Genomic DNA, 22899 nt, shown 5'->3' on the forward strand with positions numbered 1-22899 from the left:
AAATGTGTGACAAGATACCCCTTGGATTTATCATTTTAGAATGTCAGTGTACTAGCTAGTACACAGTGCAGGTTTTAATCATGACCAGACCGCCTAAGTGCCAAATGATCCTAGGTAGATTTAAAAACAGCATAATTCTGCAGTTCTGGTGAGAACTGCCAAAATGTTTCACACATTCATCAGTGTTGAGGGCGCGTACCCTCCTTGACTCAACCCTGAGAATCCCGAGGTGACTTAACCTGTCATCAACCACTGATTAAAACCCACCTTAGGGCAACAGTTTTAAAGCTGAGGAGCTTCTTTCACAAGAAGCACTGCTGACTGGTGTAACAATAGAAATCTTAAAGTCGAAATAGCTCATGGAAGACCTCTTTATAACGTTCTAGAAACACAAAGTCAAGGAGAGGAGACGGTCTGTCCCTTCCACTTTTCTCTCTCCTATCAAGAAGCCACTTGGTTTGATGAACCTCATGTTTTGAGGTCCTCTAAATCTGGTCTCAGCAAAGGCAAACAGAGGCTCCAAACAGGCGCTCCTCATTCAAGAATGTTGTGCTCTTTGGGTTGAGAGACTGGACCCCTTGCATTGTCTCGCAATTCTACTTTGAAAAACACCTCTGCAGCTCAGCTGTGAGACTGTCAAGCACCTGATAAAAGATTGCTTATACCATCACTTTGGTTACTATTCTTTCTGTCCAACAGTGCTCATCAATGAGTCGTGAAATCTTAAACTCGTTTTAGGCTGTCTTTTACACACTGTTCGTACACATATTTTGCAGTGCTCTGCAATCTCTTCAACCTCTTTCCATAGTTCTCCAAAGTAACCCTCACTTCTGTAGTCCTGTAATGTGTCTGTAAGGGCACCTACTAGGTCCACAGCCCTTGCTAGGTCAAGAGAGCTTGACTGGAGAATGTCAGAAATACATTTGGCATCACCAAGCACTTTACAAAAGGTACCCAAAAGCCCTTTGAAATGTAAAATCTCTGAGAAAGAAGGCCCCTTGCCTCCACTGATCCATCACCACTATTTTCAAGTGTGATATCCTGTAGCGCTCTCAGAACTGCTGGAAGCCTGTCCCTCAGACTATGGCATGCCACGTATCTGCATGCCCACCTTACATCCGTAAGTCTCTGTCGTTCCCTGGGCTGCTGCTGTGGATACAGCTCTTTCTGAACTGCAAGCCACTTGAGACGAACGTACGAGCCAGATACAAAAGTTATACAGCTTCTGCAGGAGAGCAGAAAAGTGAACTGCCTCAGGCACTGATTTTACAGCATCGACAAGAACCAAATTCAAAAAATGTGCATAACAGTGCAAATCTTGCACCGTTTTTAATCCATGCAGACACACCAGAATGCTTTCCGCTCGTGATGGATGCACCGTCATAGCCTTGTCCCACAAGATCATTTCTGTAGTTCAGACCATGTTTTTCCAAGACAATCGATTATCATTTTTGTGAGACCTGCTGCAAGCTCTCAGATGACTGAAAAGGTGTAAAAAGCTTTCGTGGATGGCCCCCGCTGTATTAGTACCTCACAAATAAAGTGATTTTTTCTTTAAATCTTTAGTGTCATTTTTACTTCTCTTATTATTTCACTTTGCACCATCTCAGCTAAGCCCTCATGAACTTCCTTCTGGATTTGGTGGCTTGTGTACTTAACATGCTTTGCTATTTGTTCTAAGATTGTCAAAAAATGACCCTTGTGAGAGTCAGACTCTCGATGACCTCTCTGCACTATATTTTGAGTGGCAGTTAATAGGAGCACATCTGCAATTGTTTTAATGTAAGTACAGTTTTCCTCCCCAAAATTTTTCCGGTCCTCATTTATGACATCTAACATTGATGAGTTGCTGTCAATAACCCTTTGATGCCGATTCCAAGCATACGTAGCATTGATATAATGCTCTGCCTTCAAATGGAGCGTAAACCCAGAATCTTTAAACAGCACCTTTTCCCAGTTACAAAAACCTGACTGTGATGTGAAGGCAGATTCAGGTGTACTGGGCAGAGAAAAATGCCTACAGGCAAAACAATAAGTAGAATCTTGATTTAGAGAATATTCAAGCCATGAATTGTCCTTATACCAGGAGCTGTTAAAGCCCTTTTCCTAGAACCATGCTGCATTCTGGGAAATGTTTGAAAACACGTCTGTACAGGACCCTCTTCTCTGGATCTTGAACCGTTTGAAATACACATTAAATAATGGGTCATATCTCTATGGAAATGTATAATTAAGGGATCCACAAGATTAGATACTAAAAGCTGCTAACTAAAATGTGTAGTTTAAAGTATAGGCCTGGCCTACCATTGTGTCCTTTAGGTAAGTAAGTAACTTAGCTAGCTATCATTTCTTAGCCTGTTTGCTATCGTAAAGGCGTTTCTGCATATTGTGGTAATGTTTTGAGTAACGTTAACAGATTGATAATAACTGTTAGTTTTGAGTTCAAGTACGAAAATCTGAGTTAATGGATTTCAAATTGCTGAATGTTAACTTGCTGAACCCTGACAGCTGTACCCTACTAGTTACCCCACATCAGCTAAACATTCGTATACTCTAACTTACCACACTGTACTGTATATGCGTGTATTACTAACACAGATGTAAACAATGTTTGGCTCCCAATTTAGCCTCTCCCCCTTATCTGATTAACTGTCTGTTAATGGAACTAAAGGTCTAACATTAACTTCCACAGCGATTCAACTTCCGTAAAAGTTGTTCAGGAAACATAAACCCGATACTAAACCTTAAAACGTGCATCAAATATGATGCATTCGCCAATCGCGAAAAGAGTTTGTGGAGCTGTGTAAATATTCTCTCTTCTTCTTCTGTAGGTTCTTCTTATTCTTAGGTCTCTCGCAACCAACATTAATATTCTCTCTTCCCAGTCCTCGATTTGAAAATTGCCCTGTCGAACGTCAAAGTAAATGCTTCTTTCAACAAGAGGTGAAATGAGGAGTCAATCAGCATCAAACTGCCAATAGCAAATGACATTCTGGGGTGGCATATCAGATGTCAGGGGTGTCCAGTGTCACCGCGGAGACCCCTCTGGCTCCGCCCCTGGTCCCGTCTACAGTGGCAGCCCGAACGGCATTCACCGGCAGCCTGAACGGCATTTAGCATCGTTCTCTCGTTGAAAACAATGACATCCGGTTTGCAGTCTACCTCGGCTCATCTAAAAGGCAGCATGAGAAAAATAGGGAGGGATTTGTCTGTGGGAAAGTGGAGAACATCGGTTATTCCCCAGTTCTGTCTCAGCCAGCGTAACTAAAAACAAACATGGGTATAATCTGCCTCTACGGAGAGCACAGTTAGCCACTCAAGAGTTTTGCCCTTTTGAAAAATACTCCACTATGAATCAGTTGTCTGGCTTTCCTCGATCTTGTTATTAAAAAAGGGAGTAACACAGAAGGAAAGAGAGCCAGCACAGATGGATGCTTCAGGTTCACAGACATTATGGGATCATACACACAACTACATCCTGGGACTCGCTACAGAACTGACAGGGGATAGCGGTCATGGGTCCTCTCTCTCGAGGTTGTAGGCTGACTGTGGGGCTCCTGGGTTTTCCATGGCCGCAAGTGGAGGTCACACGTGGCCATTTAGGAAGGAAGCTAAATGATTCAAACAGTCCAGCACAACAGGGTATGCTGAGCACTTTCACTTTTAAAGCGTCACCTTGGAGTATATAGAATTTTTTTGAACGGCTATTTGTGTGTTTATGGTGAGTTAGAAAGGATAGCTTGTCATCAACGTTTATAATGCGGGTATTCACAGGAAGTGTTACTGTAGAAATATTTCACATGGAAACATACTGAGAACCTACTGAAGGCGAAATCAATCAGGGTTTACGATGGCAGACTTTGGAAGAGCTGTTTCAAAAGAGGTCTAATGAAACCACTATTTTCCATGATTTGAATCAGTGGCCTACTTCAAGTTTCTAGTAACGTTTTGATGGTGATTGACTGCCATGGAGTCCCCCCTCAATGCTTGAAAAAGAGGGACGGATGTGAGAAGCTCTGTCGGTCTGTCTCTCTCTGTGTCTGTGTGCGTGTGTACATAACCGTTCAAAAGTACAGGGTCACTTAGAAATCGCTTTTTTTTTTAAAAGAAAATCACATTTTTCATCCATTAAAATAACATCAAATTGATTAGAAATATAGTGAATACATTGTTAATGTTGTAAATAACAATTGTAGCTGGAAACGGCAGATTTTTTTAATGGAATATCTACATAGGCGTACAGAGGCCCATTAGCAGCAACCATCACTCCGGTGTTCCAATGGCAGGTTGTGTTAGCGAATCCAAGTTTATCATAAAAAAAAAAAAGCTAATTGATCATTAGAAAACATTTTTGTAATTATGTTAGCACAACTAAAAACTGTAGTTCTGATTAAAGAAGCAATAAAACTGACCTTTATGCTAGTTGAGTATCTGGAGCATCAGCATTTGTGAGTTCGATTACAGGCTCAAAATGGCCAGAAGCAAATACCTTTCTTCTGAAACTCGTCAGTCTATTCTTGTTCTGAGAAATGAAGGCGAGAAACTGAAGATTTCGTACAACGCTGTAGACTAGTCCCTTCACAGAACAGCGCAAACTGGCTCTAACCAGAATAGAAAGAGGAGTGGGAGGCCCCTGGGCACAACTGAGCAAGAGGACAAGTACATTAGACTGTCTAGTTTGAGAAACAGATGCCTCACAAGTCCTCAACTGGCAGCTTCATGAAATAGAGACTGGTGTTTTGTGGGTACTAAGTCAACAGTGAAGAGGCGACTCCGGGATGCTGGCCTTCTAGGCAGAGTTGCAAAGAAAAAGTAATATCTCAGACTGGCCAATAAAAATAAAATATTAAGATGGGCAAAAGAACACAGGCACTGGTCAGAGTGTTATAATGAATGACATTTTACTAGGGTACATTCATATGAATCACAATAAAAATGAATTATTTGATTTATTCTTGCATATAACTAAGGGCATACGTGACACTCCAATATACATAAAAAAGCCTTTTAGAGAATTGTAATTGCGGTTTTATTTTTTTGCTACTTTGAAATCATTTAACATCTTTGACCCACATACGTGTATAGGGGAAAGTGGACAGACTAGTGTGACTGCAATAGCTCTACATTAGCAGGTGAAAACATTCTCCATCTCCCACTCATACGGGCAGCTGTGGTAGAAAACAATATCTCCCTTCAAAAGGACACGGTATACGATTCAAGTCCGTCCCGAAACAGACCCAACGTAGGGCTAGAGCATTCCAAGAAGACCAGTCAACAGGTTCAAATCAATGGCTCGGTTCTCTACTTTCTTTCCGCCAAACTTTACCTTCACGCAAATTAGTCCTTTCCTCACTATAGCAAACCAGCCAATTAAAGAGAAGAAAAGCAACCGCACGGCCAATAAGAGCCAGCGGCGACTGCACATTCAGTCTCTCAGGGGACACTCGGTGTATTCTGTCATCAGTGTGTGTCTCTCTGTGTACCAGCCCCTCACTGCAGTGTGCCACTAAAATAAACAGCATTTCCTCCCAATGAGATTCTAAATCAGGAGCTACTGATGGGGAGAGAGCGGGAGAAAATAGTGGAGTCATCTATTGCAGGCTCAAGTATTGTATACGCATATAGTACACGTAGCTTTGATTGCAGTCTCAGAGATTGCTGCTTTCAGTGAGAGACTAGCAGGACCCAGGAATGACAGGTCATATTGCTGTTAGTCAAAATATTGTATTCATTCCACCTAGTGTGGACAACTTCTAATGCACTCCTTAGACGATGGGAGACAAAAATATATATTTTCTTATTGGACAAGTTTAGGTAGTCCCTCCCAGTTTTCAGTCAGTTTTCTTCCATTTGGTGTCTAGTGAATATGACTGTTCAAAAAGGGCTAGTCCATAGTCTTCCTCATTAGTGTAGTTAGCTGGAGGGCCACAGCAGCCTTGGTTCATACACACTAGCACTCCTTTGATTACGTACCGTGTCCCTGACGTCAACAAAACACACAGGAAACTGTGCAAATCATCATCATATTTGGCCTATCAAAACACAGGCATACAACCAGGGGTTGAATTGGGATTTTGAATTAGATGGTGGAAATACTACTCAAATCAATGGTTTTCCATGGGAATTTTTTCAAGTGACCACACCCCTCAGAGGGGTTTTAAAGTAGGTGCTGGTAGGAGCCAAACACATTGGGGCATGTCCAAAAAAATATATTATTTGAAATTAAATGACTGGTATACATACGTACATGGTGGAAACTTCCTATGCCTTCACCAATCCAATGGTTTTACATTTGTGGGTTGTAGTGAACAAGTGCACACTTCAGGAAGAAACAGAGATTGAGACGCACCCACAGTCGTACTTCCCAGACCCCTTCCCCCAGAGAGAGTCAAGAGTCACATCCGTGTCCCCAGGCAGCGGAGGTGACAGTGACAGGAAGACATGCAGTAGGGTTGGGGAAGACTTGGAGCCCTGCCTCGGTGCTATGACAGACTGACAGTAGCTTCATTAACATCATCCCTCTCACTCCCAGTCAGCGCCAAAGAATCCAGGCCCTGCCTCACAACACAGGCCTGCCATTACAACACTGTGGTGGAGCAAGCACACCAACACAAACAGATACCTCCACATAGATACCGCATAGAAGTGATAGAAGGGTGGAATTCATCACGGAACACTTGACACGGAAAAGGAGAACGAGAATTTCTTATTGGACAAGTTTGGGTCGTCCCTCGCTGTTTCAGTCCGTTATCCTCCGTTTTGGTGCCTAATGAATACGACCCTGGATAGGAAGGGAATTTAGGAGATGAACTCCTAGATGGATTATAGGTGGGTCAGTGTCAGGACTCAGGAGAAACTGGCTATGTGCTTAGGTTGGTGTCAGGTGAAACTGGTACATCTTGGTCAAAACCCAGCTACATGGAGGGAAAAAAGTATTTGATCCCCTGCAGATTTTGTACATTTGCCCACTGACAAAGAAATTATCCGTCTATCATTTTAATTGTAGGTTTATTTGAACAGTGAGAGACAGAATAACCAAAAACAAATCCAGAAAAAAACACGTCAAAAATGGATTTGCATTTTAAATGAGGGAAATAAGTATTTGACCCCTGCTCAATTAGAAACATTTCTGGCTCCCAGGTGTCTTTTATACAGGTAACGAGCTGAGATTAGGAGCACACTCTTAAAGGGAGTGTACACTCTTAAAGGGAGTGCTCCTAATCTCAGTTTGTTACCTGTATAAAAGACACCTGTCCACAGAAGCAATCAATCAGATTCCAAACTCTCCACCATGGCCAAAACCAAAGAGCTCTCCAAGGATGTCAGGGACAAGATTGTAGACCTACACAAGGCTGGAATGGGCTACAAGACCATCGCCAAGCAGCTTGGTGTGAAGGTGCCAACAGTTGATGTGATTATTCGCAAATGGAAGAAACACAAAAGAACTGTCAATCTCCCTCGGCCTGGGGCTCCATGCAAGATCTCACCTCATGATCATTGCAACTCCACGAGAACGGTGAGGAATCAGCCCAGAACTACACAGGAGGATCTTGAAGAAAACAATTGGTAACACACTACACTGTAGGACTGAATTCCTGCAGCGCCCGCAAGGTCCCCCTGCTCAAGAAAGCACATATAGATGCCCGTCTGAAGTTTGCCAATGAACATCTGAATGATTCAGAGGACAACTGGGTGAAAGTGTTGTGGGAGACCACAATGAGACCAAAATGGAGCTCTTTGGCATCAACTCAACTCGCCATGTTTGGATGAGGAGGAATGTTGCCTTTGACCCCGAGAACACTATCCCCACCCTCAAACATGGAGATGGAAACATTATGCTTTGGGGTTGTTTTTCTGCTAAGGGGACAGGACAACTTCACCGCATCAAAGGGACGATGGACGGGGCCATGTACCATCAAATCTTGGGCGAGAACCTCCTTCCCTCAGCCAGGGCATTGAAAATGGGTCGTGGATGGGTATTCCAGCATGACAATGACCCAAAACACACGGCCAAGGCAACAAAGGAGTGGCTCAAGAAGAAGCACATTAAGGTCCTGGAGTAGCCTAGCCAGTCTCCAGACCTTAATCCCATAGAGAATCTGTGGAGGGAGCTGAAGGTTCGAGTTGCCAAACGTCAGCCTCGAAACCTTAATGACTTGGAGAAGATCTGCAAAGAGGAGTGGGACAAAATCACTCCTGAGATGTGTGCAAACCTGGTGGCCAACTACAAGAAACATCTGACCTCTGATTGCCAACAAGGGTTTTGCCACCAAGTACTAAGTCATGTTTTGCAGAGGTCAAATACTTATTTCCCTCATTAAAATGCTAATCAATTTTTGACATGCATTTTTCTGGATGTTTTTGTTGTTATTCTGCCTCTCAATGTTCAAATAAACCTACCATTTAAAATGATAGACTGATCATTTCTTTGTCATTGGGCAAACGTACAAAATCAGCAGGGGATCAAATGCTTTTTCCCCTCACTGTACATTCCCCTCTCTCCTGTGTCCTTGCAGTTCAAGAGCACTGACTTTCAAAGCTGTGACGCAATTAATTCACACTAAGTACATTTTCTTAATACAGTTTCTACAGGCGAAACCTCCACCGATCAGCTCCTTCTCCCCTTGACAGGAACAGATTCCTTCAGCACCAACACAAGTACACAATTTAAACTGAAGCACACACACACAACGAAACTTATACTGTTGTGTTGCTGAGTGCTGCCTTTGAGCAGAATGAGTGTGAGCGTGCAGTTCTTTTCTTACCGTGGCTCTGTACTTCATCTCTCTCCTTCCTGTTTATTGGTCGGCTTTAACAATTGTTTATACTACCAGAATGTGAGTCGTCCACGTCAGAGCGATCGCACAGCTTTTGTTTTTAGAACTTCTCCAGAGCCATGTGTAGGAGCGACCCAGCTGCCGTCACCTCTCCTCTTATTTTCTCCCTCTCAGTTGGTCACTCTCTCGCTCTACCTTCTTCGCTCTCTTTCTCCCTCCCTCTTTCTACAGAGTAAGCAGTCTCTGTGTAGTGACACTTCTCTCTCATTCCCTCTCTCCCTCTCTCTCATTCCCTCTCTCCCTCTCTCTCATTCCCTCTCTCCCTCATTCCCTCTCTCCCTCATTCCCTCTCCCCCTCATTCCCTCTCTCCCTCTCCCATTCCCTCTCTCCCTCTCCCATTCCCTCTCTCCCTCTCCCTCTCTCTCATTCCCTCTCTCCTCCAGCACAGGGCCCAACAATGGATTTACAGTGGAAGGTGAAACACTAGCTTTGAACTAGTTCTAGTTTCTCTCCGACTCCTCTGCTCTTAAAACAAGGCAGATGGGGCATTAAAAAAAATCCCACAAAAACATCTCCAAGCACACATCTGGACTCAACCACCCCTGGAGAGAGGGGGGAGAAGAAATGGAAAATGTGTCCCTCTGTACAAGGAGAGGGGGACCTGTGAGGGGCTATGGGAGAATATAGGACGACTTACACAGAAAGACAGGACCGAGTTTGGAAAGCCCTGGTGTAGAGAATCACTGTATCATCTAAACCGCCGTGAAATAAAAATGTTTCATAACCAAGCAAATTATATTTTTCAGCTGATGTACAAAAAGTAAAAGACGCGAAAAACAAAACTTAACGGGACGCATAGAAATAGCGAACATAGAACAGATCTACCGCTTCTTAGACTTGCTTTCATTGAAAGCGACCTATAAAACACATTTCTATGTGAATTTGGTCAGGTCCCTAGAAAAAAAGACATATTGCAGCTTTAAAAAGGGATAGTTAAGGAAACCTATGTACTGTTGCTTAACTAGAAAACAGGTTATCCGTATGGAACAACAAGATCAGTGTGGATTACAGTCTCTTCTTGTCCACATACTGCTTTTAAAGGAAACCATCTAGATTTATAATAACCCTTTAACAAGCTCTGATTAAAACACAAAAAGGGCCAGTTGACATAAATTAAGCCTAGTCATGGACTAAAAATAATGCTCAATAGAGAATCTCCATTGAAAGAGTTTAATCCAGTAGTAGACTTAATCGGTGTCCAGAAGTCTGGCCCAAAGAGTGAAAATGAGGGCAAATAAACGGAAAACTTCAGAAATACCTAAATCGTGGCCGTGGTGGTGAGCTCCAGAGTTAAGGGGTATGATGGCTGTGTACCACAAAGGCCCAGGAAATCCCAACTTTATGAGAATCATGAGCAGGAGTCAGTGTTTCCTGTCTGTAGAGGTGGTGGTGCCTGGTGGTGATGCCTGGTGGCTGCAGCAGACAGCCAAGCCACATGTACCCTTTTCACACTATCGTTCTGACCCGAACCAAATGGAATAATATCTGTCTCAGACATCGTTTCATTTTCACACGGTCCTTTTCAGCACAGTTCTAGGTGATGCGGAACCAGGCCAGCTCAGTACAGCTTGGTGTAGCTCTGTTCAGTTCGGCTCAGTAGTGTGAAAGCCAGATATTCCCTTTCTGTTTCAGTCAGTTTTCCTCCGTTTCATGCACCCAGGTGAGGATGTTGGGGGTTGGTGGCTCTCTTTCCTGCCCCAGGCCAGCCCCTAACACAGCCCCCCCCCCCCTGCTTGCTGCTCCTGCTGACAGCGCTCTACAGCCCCCTCTATTGGACAAGCCTACTGCTCAGCTGGCAGTAGTAGCATGTGACAGAGGAACGAGACAGAAACTTCACCTCACCTTCAATGTTCAAAACCATAGTCTATAGTTGTGTGTAATCTCCAACAAACGCTGCAGAACTACGCTCAGGGATTGTAGTTCATACCCGTGTCTCTACCTCTCGCCACTGCCAACATAATCAGAGCCCCCGCCTGCAGGAATCTGAGTAATGTTTTCCAGACGGTGTGAGTTTCTCTCTCGGTCTGTCACGCTCTCTCGGTCGCTCGCGCACACACACCACACACACACACACACATTCTCTCGCTCTCTTTCACTCTCTCCCTCTCTCACATGGGCACCGCTGGGCATGAGAACAAACCGAGAATGAAGAAAAAAGACATGGACAGAGAACAAAACAACAAAAAGAAATCAGACAGATTTGCAGTGACTTTAGCGTTGGTTACATCCATGTCAAGTGTATGTTGACAGAATGCTCAATGCTTCATTGGCATACATTGGGGCTGTACATTGTGCACAGTCATGCTGATGTAGCATATTTGTGCTGAACAGGGGGGGGTATGCACCAGTATGCGTCGGTCCTGGTTGTTAACTCTTTCCTCTCCCACATCTCTCAGTCAGGACCTCATGGCCTCTAGAGAGAGACCTGGGTTCAATTACTATTTGAAATGATTTCAAATACTTTAGCTGTGCTTGATTGAGCTTGTCTGGCACCAATAGAAGTCCAAACCATCTGGCGCCCCAGGCAGGTTAAAGCAAACACTCAAAACGAATTGAAAGATTTCAAATAGTATTTGAACCCAGGTCTGCTGTCTAGGACCAATTCAAATTCAGCCTTTATGGCCCGGCTGTAAATTGCACTGTTGTCAAGTGACTGTAAAAAGGGGATATAACCTTGGCAACGCAACAAACATGAACAACGTTATCAAGAGTCAGGAGACTATTTCTTCACATCTGTCTGATATTAAGGCTTATGTTGTATCCTCTTATCTTCCTTTCATTACATTACACCTTTTATTCTGTCCTTCAACATTCCTCCCTCACCCTCCTACTGGATTAAGTCTGAAATTAAAAAAGAGTTGATGAATTAAAGACTACGTGCACCAAGTGTGTCTGAAGTGATTACAACTTGGGACATTATGAAGTTTAAAACGGCAGCCAAACACTGTGCCAGTCTGTCTCAGTTCGAACGGTGTTGCCAGAACCTGGGCTGGAGTTAATGCAGCAGAACCGACACATACTGCAGGACATACTGTACAGACACACATCTGGTGGGGAGGACGACAGAAGACGCACATGGTGACTAGGATCCAGCTCCTCCTTCATTGGTTCCCAGAGTGGAAACACTTATTTTCCCTAACCACTGGTCACACCACTTTAGGGAAACACACCAAACAGAACAGAATGCTGAGGGGAAAAACACTGATCGCACACCAAACAGAATGCTGAGGGGGAAAAACACTGATAGCACACCAAACAGAACAGAATGCTGAGGGGAAAAAAACACTGATAGCACACCAAACAGAACAGAATGCTGAGGGGAAAAAACACTGATAGCACACCAAACAGAACAGAATGCTGAGGGGAAAAAACACTGATAGCACACCAAACAGAACAGAATGCTGAGGGGAAAAAACACTGATAGCACACCAAACAGAACAGAATGCTGAGGGGAAAAACACTGATAGCACACCAAACAGAACAGAATGCTGAGGGGGAAAAACACTGATAGCACACCAAACAGAACAGAATGCTGAGGGGAAAAAACACTGATAGCACACCAAACAGAACAGAATGCTGAGGGGAAAAACACTGATAGCACACCAAACAGAACAGAATGCTGAGGGGGAAAAACACTGATAGCACACCAAACAGAACAGAATGCTGAGGGGGAAAAACACTGATAGCACACCAAACAGAACAGAATGCTGAGGGGGAAAAAACACTGATAGCACACCAAACAGAACAGAATGCTGAGGGGGAAAAAACACTGATAGCATACCAAACAGAATGCTGAGGGGAAAAACACTGATAGCACACCAAACAGAATGCTTGAGGGGGGAAAAACACTGATAGCATACCAAACAGAATGCTGAGGGGAAAAAACACTGATAGCACACCAAACAGAACAGAATGCTGAGGGGGAAAAAACACTGATAGCACACCAAACAGAATGCTGAGGGGAAAAACACTGATAGCACACCAAACAGAATGCTTGAGGGGGGAAAAACACTGATAGCATACCAAACAGAACAGAATGCTGAGGGGAAAAAACACTGATAGCACACCAAACAGAACAGAATGCTGAGGGGGGAAAAACACTGATAGCACACCAAACAGAACAGAATGCTGAGGGGGGAAAAACACTGATAGCACACCAAACAGAATGCTGAGGGGGGAAAAACACTGATAGCACACCAAACAGAATGCTGAGGGGGGGGGGGGGAAACAGAACACTTATTTTCTTCCCCTCCCTTATTTCTTTATCACTTCCTCTCCCTCACCCCTCATCTAGACCCACAATTACTTCCTCCCTCTCTCTGTAGCACTCTTTGCTGCTACAACAGAGACACACACAAACCCACAATTCCCATCGCCTCTCCCCGTTGTAGGGGCAAACCCATATCGCTAGTACGGGAGATAGCTCATTGCGCGACACAAATCTATGACAACCCTTAACTATTGCCGGTGACTCATCAGCGTAATCAACATATGGTTGAAGGACAATATGATGGTGTTGTCTGGTACTGTATATACAGTAAACATGACCCCACCCCTCCGCTGAGCTAGAGCAGCTTAGTTTACAGAGTGAGTCATCGGGAGAGAAATTGCAGCTCTGTGAGAAACACACAGGCACACGTCCTTGCTTGCTTCATCCACCCACCATGTTCTATTCAGCTGGGCCCGGTGCCAACGCACTGCTACTGTCCACCATCCATTACCTTCACAGAACACTACTATTTCAACCCCACAAATTCTTAGCCCAGGAGACCAGCCCGAGTAGCTGCAGACAGTGGCCACGTTCCAGACCGACTAAAGGCAGACGAGCTGCATGAACCACAAATGAAGCTCTGATATGACATCTGGCAGGCGACTGCATTGTACAAGGCTGCCTGGAACGCGACCAGTGTCTTCTGTAGCCTCGGAATGATAAACAGGATTGACGGGCCTCTTAAATGAAACATTCTAATTAGTCACATATGAAGAATTGTAACACTAAACAAATATTTACGCCCTCAAGTAGTGTCATCTCCCCATCTTATCCCATTCTTATTATCTCTCTCTTCTCTCAGTCTCTGCAGCCATCTTCCCCCACTATGACAGTAACCAGACCGTCTGACTGTCAGCCTTCTATTCACTAGTCTCAGTCTCCGTCTCATAGGTGTGAGAGTGTGGCATGCTTGTGTGTGACAACTTTAGCTTGTCTGTCGATCAGTTGAAAGAACAGGGAAAGGTGCAGGGAGGTCTATATTATAGATATATTATCATAAAGATTATAGAGGGACGGTAACCTTCAGTTTGTGAAAGAAGCCAATGTGAGGAGGCTTGACTGGGAGGGAAAGGGGGACGAAGGAGGAGAAGATGAAAGACCCCTATGATGTCAGGTCAGAAGAATGTAAGCCATGTGGGCGGGAAAGAGCCAGTCAAAAAGAGAGAGAGGATGCTGTAATGAGCTCATACTCTGCTGTAACATCACGCTGTCATAACGCTGTCTCTTTGGTGACAGTGTTATATTGACACAGGGCTGCTTCCCGTTCCATCGGACTCCCTTGCTGTTCCCCTCTTCCTCTCTGGGTTTTGTGAATCATTGTGGCAGCACCGGGTTGTGAGTGTGCTGTCGCCGTCCACTTTTCCACACACAGCTGTTTCCACAGTGAACAGGCTATTAGGCCTGACAGGGCCGAGGGACTATATTACAGAGCATCTGTCCCCAGAACACATGCGAGTGAGTGAACTCCATTCCATTCCTCTAGAATATAGAACTTGTAGGATTCAGAGGGTGTAATAACCACACGTACAGGGTTGCAGGTGTGATTGCAGGGTGAAGTGAAAATCCAACAAGACTAGGTGAAATAAAATAAGGAAAATGGTAATAAAAAATAAAATAGCACTATATATATATATAGCTGTGGAAGTGATGAATAAATAAATGTCCATTGGGGTGGAGGCAGAGTAGACTGTAGGGGGGGGGGGGGGCACAGAGGAAGCCCCATGACCATTGAGGGGGTGTGGGGAACAAGTGAAATAAAAAAAACAATTGTTTTTATGTTAAAGTTATAATATACATTAACAACTCACAAAGACGTACATTACTGCAGGTCACACACACACCACACTAGAACAGGGAGACCAGAGGGGGCTGGTGAGAGGAGCTATAGGAGGACGGGCTCATTGCAATGGCTGGAATAGAAACATTGGAATGGTCCCAATAACATCTAACACGTAGAAACAGCATTTGACTCCATTCCATAGAGTCCATTCCACCAATTACAATGAGCCACAAGGCAGGACAATGAGATCACAAGGCAGGACCCATTGTGCAACAGAACAGACAAACATGATTATTTGTACAGTGGTGTGATGCTGCTCATCTGCAGGAAAGAATAGAGCATCCTTGTCCATCTTTGCATCATGTACTGCAGACCGGGTGGCATCAGCAAGTATAACCACAGTACACATTGGGTCATTTACAATCTCTGGGCCATTTACAGCCCCTAGGTGTCTATCTACAGAGGATTGTACTGCCGCCAACAGCGTCAACATTTATCTGGTCACCAAGGAGAGTTAGACAAAGCAATATTACAGCTGTTTGCTTGCAAGGGTAATGGAAGCAAACAGGCCAAAATGGAGTGCTTTCTCCCCCTTTCACACACACACACACAAAACACATCTGGCTGCCTCTCCTTCTCGCCCAGAGACGCACGCTGCCACACACTCCTCTTTTCTGCCTGAGCCAGCACTTTGGGCTGCGCAGGCATTTCCTAAAGTGTCTCCAGTGTTCCATAAAGACGTTATCCCAGCCAGCCAGCCCTGGCTAGCCCTCCTCCTTACCCCAGCAGGAATGAGGAGGAGGAAGACACACACACACACACACACACACACACACACACACACACACGTATGCAAGCAGAGTCTAGATCAATCAGTGGAGATTCCTCTGTGTGGACGAGGTGAATGGGGCAGTCGTCTAGCTCACAATAAGGCTACACCCTAGTCTGGGATCAGCTTTTTCTTACTATTCATCATTAGAGGCTCAACTACTAAACTGATCTTTAGGGACAAGTGATTCTTCACCACCTTTCCCCCACCATCTCAGTTGAGATGAGCCTGACCGGGGCCCTCAGGGCAACTGGTCCAGTGTGAAGACGTGTGAGGGACAGGGCTGTAGGGCAATTCCCCCAACAAAGGGAATACACACTCTTTCTCAGACACACACACAGGCAGAGAGATAAAGAACACAAGCCTTTGGAGTCAACAGGGGCGCGTGGAGACTTGCAGTAGGAGGAACTCCAAACATTTCTCTCATTCCCACCCCTTCACCCCCAACACCCCTTCTTCCCTCTCCTTCGTCCCAGTCTCAATATCTGGGAGACTGCCGTGCACACCACTGGCTGGCTCCATCCAGCAGGAACTCCTACTTGTACAGTACAATTAGGGCAGCTGGGCCTGTCCTCCCTCTCTGGTCTCCTCCCCCAGGCTAGAGGGGCCCTCTCAGGCTTATTTATACCCACACAGCCTTATATGGGCAGCTCCCGCTGCAGGCAGCAGGCTGCGGGGTATAGAGTACAGTCTACAGAGGCTTCCCACTGAAGTCATATACTCTCCAGCCCTTATCCTCTCCTCTATTGAGATAGAAGACCAATACAGGCCACACAAACTTTCCTCCCTTCCTCCGGCAGCTCCGGTGAAAAGGTAGTGTGCTGTCGGCCGGCGGGACGGCGTCACTTCGTTTGGTTGACGTTAATCCTTTGCTTACCATCACAGACCCAGTGTAAACCGACTGAACCAGAAGCACTTGCACGAGTTGCCAGAATGTCGAACGCGGCCTTTCCCGTTCTCAGTATGGTTTCTGGAGGGCCGATTCCACATCAATAACAACTGCACTGCTGCCTGACACAAAAGGACTAAATAATGGATTTCGCATACTGCTGCCAAACATCCTCTATCCAACTCCCTCTAGTCCTCTCCATCTGTCCGACAGCGTATCAAATGGAGCCAGATCTCCCATCCCATATATCTGCCATTTCTCCTCACTGCTCTAACCGAAACATTGTTACAACATACCGCATTGACTCCCAACAGCAGACACAGTGCCAGACATGCATCCGATTATCTTTTGGGGTGCTCAGCTCATCATAGGAACATATAGGACAGTAGTTTATGGACAAGGGGACAGGAGCCTAACAGAGCAGGGCCCGTACTCATCCAATGTCTCAGTGCCAACCTCGGATCAGGTCCTCTCTCATTCATTACGATTTGAAAGGAAAAACTGATTGTAGAGCAACACTCCTACTCAGAGCTGCTTTGTGAATATGGTTCGATACGAGAGCGGCCATATTGTTCAAAGCAACGACACACACCACACACACACACACACGTTCACCCATTGGTCGACACTAGATAAAGACTGTACAGGAGTGAGAATAATAATTAAAGCCACCATACGATGGGAGTTTGTGCGGGGTTTGATGTTGCAATATATTCAGCAGTCTAGGAATGATGAAACTTGAGGTTTGGCACTGGGCCTAACAGAGCACAGTGTAAGCATAGACCTCTTTCCCATCGGAAGATCTGAACAGTCTGGGGACAAACACACTTCACGTTGCAACATCTCAGGAATCTTGTTCCTAACCACCCCCAGGGCAGAGTCAGGGGTTAGAGCTGCTTAGATGGAAAATACACAGCCAACAGCTGAGGCAATGACACACACAGTTATTTCTCCACACACACACACACCCGTGTCTGTGGCAGGTCATTGGGTATTATTACTACCCTCGAATGACCAGACAGCACTGTAATCATTAAAACACAATGGCACACAGACAGACGAGGGCCCTCCCCCACCCTCTCATTCTACGCATCACATCCCCCTAATTACTGGATGCCCCCCCCACACACACACACAGAGGACCTGAACACACAGGGCTTAGCTCACAGCTCTCCCAAGGGACCAGTTGGGACAGCGTTATTAGAGGATCAGATGACTGCTGACAGGAGCTTATTGAGAGATGCAGTCCTATCGGCAGCAGCGTGCGGGTGAACCGCACTAAAAGGAACAGCACCGTGCACTCAGCAGCCTCTCCATCCAAGCACATAGTTGGACATACTTGGGTGCGGTATGAACGTACGTGTCCCATAGAGTGAGCTGAGACTCGTGTGTTTGCATGGGAGTTCCGTGCGGACAGAGACAGACACATAGGTCATTGGGGTGAGGGATTCTTCTAAACGACGCCAGGTGTCAACTCCACCTCTTATCAAGCCCATCTCCTCGGCAGTGTTTGCATTCCTTCACTCGCTCCGACTTCTCCTCCCATACGGGCCAAGCTCTTATCATGCCCTGCTCCCACACATCGGTTGCAGCTGAATGAAAAGCAAACACTATTTGAGAGTGTGTGATATTACACTGGAATGGAGGTTTTGGAAAGTCTCGTTTGAACAGACAATACGTCAAGTCTAATTACATGTTTGAGAAGACGTCCTTGTCTAATTCAGAACCCTACATTTAAATGGAGCCAATCAGTGGTTAACTCATTGTGAATTGATTGGCTAATGGGTTTGCCAATCCAGAGGCTCTACTGTAATTGCATTGACATTCAGCAACGAATTAACTGACAGACACTTCCTACTATTTTTTACTACTACCTCCCTCTACACTGCCACCAGTGGGTGGGTGGCTGGCGTTCAGATTGAAATATATGACATAGAACAAACATGCTACGCTGGTAGATCGCTCAATGCCGTGGCCAGGCTGCAACCATGCCTCTCTGACATGTAGCAGATAGAATCGGGGCAGCTTTATTTGTGACCGCTATCTGCAACATTCCACAATGTTGTGTCCTGCTGAACGCAGCCCTGTTCCCATCCATCCGTCCAGAATAGTTTTTTTTCCCCTTTGACACATACTCTCCCTTCCTACCCTTCCTCTACCACGTTGAGTCATTGACAGTACAGGGTTGGGACAACACAAGGACACACCTGGTTGGGATTGCTGTCAGCTTATGTCCCAGGCAGTCATGGAGTAGACCTGGGTAAAGGTTAACGTGCAGGGCTGGCTGGCAGGCACAGTGCTGCTGGCCAAGGTCCCTGCACTGACAACCACTGAAAGGAACTAAGTTTATATATACACACAGTCACTGTGTACAAATATTAATGCTAACCTGGTCCCAGATCCATTTGTGCGGTCTTGCCAAACGTGACATGACAACACAAACAATCTGGAACCAGGCTATATCCATGCCAGGTTAACTTCTCAGGGAGAACCACAATACACACAACAGGAAGGTGAACAAGTAGGGCTCTAGCTGGTACAAAGAGTGTGTGGGAACCAACACACACAGTGGGTCACAACAGGTGGGTGTGCCAGCAGAGAGCGAGCGAATGGGCCATTTACAGACAGACAGTCTCAGGGTATGGGTGTGGTAAAGTCACATTCAATGGGTAAAGGAGGTATGGCCGGGACGATACCAGTTGCCTGCATCGTGTTTCCATTTTTTGCCACGGACAACAACAACAAATGTGAATCTGGTATCGTCACAGACCTATAAAAAAAAAAGGAGGTGCAGGTCGACAGAGATCGGTCCATAATGCTACAGGTTATCTACCACAGAAAGGGGCCATTTTTGTGTGAGCACATACCTCGTTCATCGGAGTGGAGCAGGAGGGCTGGAATACAACGAGACAAGTTAATGAAAAGCCGTTATAAAGTCTCATACATGCTTATAGCAAGGAATAAAAGCATTGTACATGCAGGCTTTAAGTAAAGTGTTACTGAAACTACAGGAGTCTCCAGTCGGGATAGAAGGCATTGCATCCACGTGTTGCCAACTTGTTAGAGAAGGCGTGGTGGTTATCGTGATACAAGGATGCACGCACAAACCATCACTAAAATGCTTTTAAATTTGTACTTCAGTCAGCGAGGTCAAAGTTAAGCATGAATAAAATGTTCATTCATAAAGGCTTTATAAACACCTATATCACAATAATACCACAATTCAAATCATGAATGCTATAGGCTTATTAAAGTCAGATACCAGTTCCTGTGTTCACTTTAAATGGAGCAGAAAAACCAAAGTGAAGGATTAGTGATGGAAAGAGGATCTCTAAGCCCCACCCCCTTTTCCTTTCCCACAGCCCTTCACTCTACCCCTGTCTGTCTGTCCTGACGGTGAAGGCCACGGGGAATGAGACAGAGGATTAACCAAATATCTCACACCATCAGGTTAATCAGTGTGAGTCACAGTGTGTGCGTGTGTGTGTGAGACAAAACAGGGATTGACATCTAAAACATGCACAGTCAGCACAGTGCCTGGGCTTAAACAGGGAAACACGGACGAGTGACAGCAGTCAGATAACCTACTGGCCCACCTTAACCTACTGGCCCACCTTAACCTACTGGCCCACCTTAACATTGTCTAACTTTTCAGGCAACTGTGAAGGTCTTGAATTCTGAGACATCCTACTTCGACTAGTCAAGGTCACGAGGTCACGAAACGGAAGAAAACTGACCGAAACAGGAAGGTACTACCCGAAACCGTATTAATAACAAAAGCCCATTTTTCATTTTCTGTTCCACATCATTTTGAAACGTTTTGTTACTGTGTGCCTTAAAATGAACACAACCCAGGTTTGCTTGAGCCAGTTGGGTTTCCCAGTCGGATGGTAGTTTGCTCCTGATAGGAAGCAGCAACGAGGGCAGGGCTCTCTAGTCGAAGGCCGGGACATTTCTGGTGGAAAAGCCACAGCTAGGAGACAAAACCCCAGATCGTCCAACCAGCTCAATACATGACTCGCCGGTGTACATGCAGCACTCTACATTGACTCACTACCAGACACGCATTCTACCAGACTGACTCACTCTATATACACACACACACACCTCTCTACCCAATGCTTGACTTGGACTGAAATAGGTGCCGGTACTCCACGTTGCATGGTGCCTAAGAACATCCCTTAGCTGTGGTACATTGACCATATACCACACCTTCTTGGGACTTATTGCACAAGCAGGCTATGGATCCCAGATGCCATATCATCCTCCACTTCTACCAGGTTGTGAAACACATCAGTTTTGCCTCACTATCACAGTATTTGGTATGTTATTAGGATCCCCATTAGCTGTAGCAAAAGCAACACCTAATGTCAATGTGTCAGTTAAGTCAATGTGGCTGTTATCAGGGCAGCTTGTCCCAGACATGCCCTCGCTCGCAGTCGCTTGGGTTTCAAACTCTGGGCACCAAGACCATGTTCAAAATAGTCACGGTCAGGGAGTGTGACACGTCACGCCTGTGAAACCACAGCAACTGAGAATGTACAGTACTTTTGCAAGCGGTCCCTAGGTCCACCAATTCACAAGGCCTGGATGAATGTTGTCAAGACCATACATTATCTGAGGACGCGGCTAGGGATGCCGTCTGGGCCAGCAGCCTTGCGAGGGTTAACACGTTTAAAATGTTTTACTGACGTTGGCCGCTGTGAAGGAGAGCCCGCAGGCTTTGGTAGCGGGCTGTATCAGTGGCACTGTATTGTCCTCAAAGCAGGCAAAGAAGTTGTTTAGTTTGTCTGGGAGCAAGACGTCAGTGTCCGTGACGGGGCTGGTTTTCTTTTTGTAATCCGTGATTGACTGTAGACCCTGCCACATACCTCGTGTCTGAGCCATTGAATTGTGACTCTACTTTGTCTCTATACTGTCGCTTAGCTTGTTTGATTGTCTCGCGGAGGAAATAGCTACACTGTTTGTATTCGGTCATGTTTCCGGTAGCCTTGCCATGATTAAAAAGCAGTGGTTCGAGCTTTCAGTTTTGTGCAAATGCTGCCATCAATCCACAGTTTATGGTTGGGAAAGATTTTAATAGTCACCGTGGGTACAACGTCACAATGCACTTGCTAATAAACTCGCTCACCAAATCAGTGTATACATCAATGTTGTTGTCTGAGGCTATCCGGAACATATCCCAGTCCACGTGATCGAAGCAATCTTGAAGCTTGGAATCCGATTGGTTGGACCAGTGTTGAACAGACCTGAGCACGGCCATTTCCTGTTTTACTTTCTGTCTATAGGCTGGGAGCAACAAAATGGAGTCGTGTTCACATTTTCTGAAAGGAGGACGAATGAGGGCTTTGTACGCATTGCGGGAGTTAGAGTAGCAGTGAACCAGAACACTGCCAGCCCGGGTCGCACATTCGATATGCTGATAAAATTTAGGGAGCCTTGATTTCAGATTAGCTTAGTTAAAATCCCCAGCTACAATAAATGCAGCCTCAGGATATATGGTTTCCATTTTACATAGAGTCCAATGAAGTTCTTTCAGAGAGGTCGAGGTGTCTGCTTGGGGGTGATATACACAGCTGTGATTATAATCTAAATGAATTCTCTCTGTAAATAATGTGGTCGGCTTTTGATTGTAAGGAATTCTAGGTCAGGTGAACAAAAGGACTTGTATGTTGTTATGATCACACCACGACTCGTTTATCATAAGGCATACACCCCCGCCCTTCTTCTTACCAGAGAGATGTTTGTTTCTGTCGGCGCCATGTGTGAAGAAACCGGGTGGCTGTAGACTCTGATAACGTATCCAGAGTGAGCCATGTTTCCATGAAACAGAGAATGTTACAATCTCTGATGTCTCTCTGGAAGGCAACCCTTGCTCAAATTTCATCTACCTTGTTGTATAATGTCCAGTCTCTTGACATTATACTCGGGAGCAGTGAGCGATGTGCCCGTCTACGGAGCCTGACCAGAAGACCGCCCTGTCTGCCCCTTCTGCGGTGCCGTTGTTTTGGGTCGCCTACTGGAATCCGATCCATTGTCCTGGGTGGTGGTCCAAACAGAGGATCCTAGGCAGAGTTCCTCTGTCCAGTGTCTGTTATTTTGCCAATCCTAATCTTTTATTTTTATTGGCCAGTCTGAGATATGGCTTTTTCTTTGCAACTCTGCCTAGGTGGCCAGCATCGGGATGAATATAGATGTTTCTTTTATTTTTATAATCAGTTTCGAGCTAAAATAGTCATTTACAACATTAACAATGTCTACACTGTATTTCTGATCAATTTTATGTTATTTTA

General features: G+C 45.3%; 1 protein-coding gene across 6 annotated transcripts in view; it reads right to left on the bottom strand.

Moving 5' to 3' along the window:
- LOC115136999 (unconventional myosin-Ic-like) overlaps positions 1-22899 on the bottom strand; it is a 66072-nt gene that overhangs the window by 35796 nt on the left and 7377 nt on the right. Inside the window, exon 2 of one of the 6 annotated variants that reach the window (XM_065024596.1) lies at positions 19474-19500. The exons of 4 other annotated variants lie outside the window; for them this stretch is intronic. In XM_065024596.1, coding sequence (XP_064880668.1) covers positions 19474-19482 — 9 coding nt within the window. In that variant the 5' untranslated portion in view covers positions 19483-19500. Of the gene's footprint in view, positions 1-8765; positions 8916-19473; positions 19501-22899 lie in introns of those variants that run through there. One more of the 6 variants, XM_065024595.1, reaches the window with a different exon arrangement.

The sequence above is a fragment of the Oncorhynchus nerka genome, linkage group LG11, assembly GCF_034236695.1.
Source record: "Oncorhynchus nerka isolate Pitt River linkage group LG11, Oner_Uvic_2.0, whole genome shotgun sequence".
Classification (NCBI taxonomy): domain Eukaryota; kingdom Metazoa; phylum Chordata; class Actinopteri; order Salmoniformes; family Salmonidae; genus Oncorhynchus; species Oncorhynchus nerka.